At 39.4% G+C, this 3,096-nt stretch overlaps 1 protein-coding gene across 1 annotated transcript in view; it reads left to right on the plus strand.

The window, feature by feature from the left end:
• The window catches only part of LOC106523596 (plastin-1), a 27,742-nt gene that overhangs the window by 21,366 nt on the left and 3,280 nt on the right, over positions 1-3,096 (plus strand). Inside the window, exons 13-15 of the mRNA XM_014017082.1 lie at positions 982-1,096; positions 1,241-1,374; positions 1,718-1,841. Of these exons, the coding sequence (XP_013872536.1) occupies positions 982-1,096; positions 1,241-1,374; positions 1,718-1,841 (373 nt within the window). The remainder of the gene's footprint in view (positions 1-981; positions 1,097-1,240; positions 1,375-1,717; positions 1,842-3,096) is intronic.

Genomic DNA, 3,096 nt, shown 5'->3' on the forward strand with positions numbered 1-3,096 from the left:
CGCGTCCACCATAGACTTTGCATGTAAACCTGCTGCTCCTGACGCTGAAATCGCGTTTGGTGTGAACGCACCATTACACTGTCAAACTTGTTTTTAGGGGTTGAAATTGGGGTGGGACATAGTTCGAGGTGGGGGGCGGGGTGCGCTTCAACTAGCCTAGGGCACCAAAATGGCTAGAGCCAGCACTGCAGGTACTAGTAGTTAGCTTAGTTGTTGTCAACCCTTTGAATGTGAAGATTTATGCTTTTTTACATATTTGTTAATGTAGACAAAACACTAAAGGGCCACAAGTTCTTTTTCATGTGAAAATTAGACTGAAATCATACTTAAATATTCCCTAACCATTAATACATGTCTAACAAATGGTTTGAAAGTACATTTATAAGGATTTACATACATATACACACAGTATATAGAACAGTTAATTTATGAGTTATTAAGCATGAATAAACTGAATATGTTGTTTTGGAAGTAAATAGCCTTTATGCGTAAAACATTTGTAAATGTGTCAATTCATAGCTTATTAAATATGAATCATCCTTAATTAACGATGTTTTCAAGGTTAACTAACCACTTATCAACAATTTAGTGATGCTTTAGTGTGAAATCTGTGCTCTGACTTTTAACATGGCTCTCAGTAGCTTGGTGGTCAGTGCCACGGTCTCGTAATCCTGAGGCTACAAGTTCAAGCCCAGGTTGCATCAGGAAGAGGAGCATCTTAATGGTCAAGCAAATGTCAAATCTTTCATGCGAGTTCACTCTCTATGACGATCAGCTGTAAGAAAAACAACATAAAATATCTGCACATTTCTCCATCCTCTTTGCTCCGAGGCCGATGYCACGGCTGAGAAGGTCCTTACTGATAACGCTTCGACAGGACTTCTCTTCAAAATTACCAGACTATCCCTTTACCTTCATGAAATTTCACACTCAGTGTCTTTGCGGCTTTATGTTCATTATCTGCATCCTGGTGTTTTGCAGGGATCTGTGTGACGGCATGGTGATTCTGCAGCTCTTAGAAAAAGTCAAAGTGCCTGTAAACTGGAAGAAAGTCAACAACCCACCTTTTTCTTTCCTGGGAGGAAACATGAAGAAGGTGCTACCTGTGAACTCACAATAGAAAAGCATTTCTTCTCTGCATATGTTGGTGTTATAGATCTATCTTGTAAATAAGACTGTCTCAGTCTAAATAAAAGTAAATAAATTAAATCTGAGGGGTTTTACGCTGTTGTACTTTCAGCTGGAGAACTGTAACTATGCTGTGAAGCTGAGCAGAGATGTCGCAAACTTCTCTCTGGTTGGAGTTGGAGGAGAGAACCTGAATGAAGGGAGTCAGACTCACACACTGGCTCTGGTCTGGCAGCTGATGCGGAAGTATGAAATCCATCCACAACTCTGAAACTTAATGTACTGTTGTTTAATTTGTTTATTTATTGATATGTCGAAAAGTCAGTTCTACAGATATTGAGGTAACAATTGGGTGTGACAGTAGCTGAGAATCCTCCTCAACATGTACTTCAAAAGTCCACAGAGTTTGACCACAATGGCTCAAACTCGTAAAATGATCCTTGCCTACAGCTCTGACTTAAAGGAACGCGGCACCTTTATTTATTTATTTATTTATTTATTTACTGAGTGGGACTTGAACTGTAAGATCTCTTTTGTTGTTTCAGTTTTTTATTTTTCAGCCTCGGTTATCTGCTTGGTTTTCTTTCAGGTACTCAGTTCTGGTTCTGTCAGATTTGGGCGATGGAGAGAAAGTTGCAGACAAGTTCATCCTGGACTGGGTCAACTCAACTCTGAAGCAGAAACGAAAGGACACACAGATCAGCAACTTCAAGGTGTGTCTGTGTGTAACAGCAGGTTGTAGTTGAGCAAAACTTAAAGATTTATGTTCTGTAGTATGCATGAAGTGCAGACTATTGTGATCCTATTTGTTCCATGCCATGTTCTGTTGAAACCTAGCCTAGCCATTGCCTTCCTGCTCAGTTCGACTTTAATCTCCCTTCAAAGCAAAGAACAAGGGGCTGCTTTTTACCAGGTTAACTGGAACCACTAAACATCTCATTTTTAGGAGCATTCAGGAGAAGCTTGCTATGACTGTTGGTGTTTTGTACCTTTCATGGCTTTTGAAATATTAAGCTTCATTTGAGCTTCATTGAAATACATTAGAACAGTGGTTCCCAAAGCTGGGTTCGAGACCCACAGTTGGGTCCTGAAACATCGGAGCCCTGAAACTATTTTCTGAATTAATTACTCTAAAAAAGGACAACTAACAATGTTTTTTGCTTTGTTGTTACAAAATAATAAGATTAGTGCACTTAGAATGGACAAAAATAATAAGTAATGCGACTATGCTCTTGTTTATTTGACATTAAAACAATGTTTATCAACCGACAATAGCTGGGGGCACAGGTCTCTGCTGATGGTATTTTGTGGGTCAAAAACTTAAAGGTTTGGGAACCGCTGCATTAGAAGAATAGTTTGGATTTGGTCCAATGCTGCCCTCTTCTGACAACGTTTTAACATTATGATGGATACATCTGCAGGTGTAAGAGACTCTATTAGGCAGCCTACATATCCGACTATCACAAAACTATAAGTTCTTCCTTCCAGCATAATAAGAGTTAAACAAACAAGTTTGTTTTTTCGTAAATGAGCCTGCACTGAGTCAAACGAAGTTTGCAGTCTCAAAGTTTAACTTTATAGAACACAGAGGTTTATCTCAGGCATACATTTAAATACTATACCATAATAAAGTATCTATGTCAACTTTAGCTGTTATTAAAATGCTGTTTTTATGTTTAAATAGAAAATAAATTTATCTTCTCATCACATCCTCTTCTAAATGCCTTGAAATTGGCCTCCGTCTCTTTAAGAACCACCTTCCGCTTCCGTTTTGCCCATCTCGGTGCGGGGTGGGGGTTGGGGGGCTGCCATGATGCAGTTTACTTGGCATCTGAAAATGCATTTCCTCAAAGGTATTTTTAATCTGAAAAGAGCTTCACTAAGTGAGAAGTAATGTTGAGAGCTCAGCAGACAGTTAGGTTTCACTTTCACTTTCACCCGAGAGCCCAAATACCCCCGGCTGCAGAC

This window comes from Austrofundulus limnaeus, unplaced genomic scaffold, assembly GCF_001266775.1.
Source record: "Austrofundulus limnaeus strain Quisiro unplaced genomic scaffold, Austrofundulus_limnaeus-1.0 Scaffold160, whole genome shotgun sequence".
Taxonomy (NCBI): Eukaryota; Metazoa; Chordata; class Actinopteri; order Cyprinodontiformes; family Rivulidae; genus Austrofundulus; species Austrofundulus limnaeus.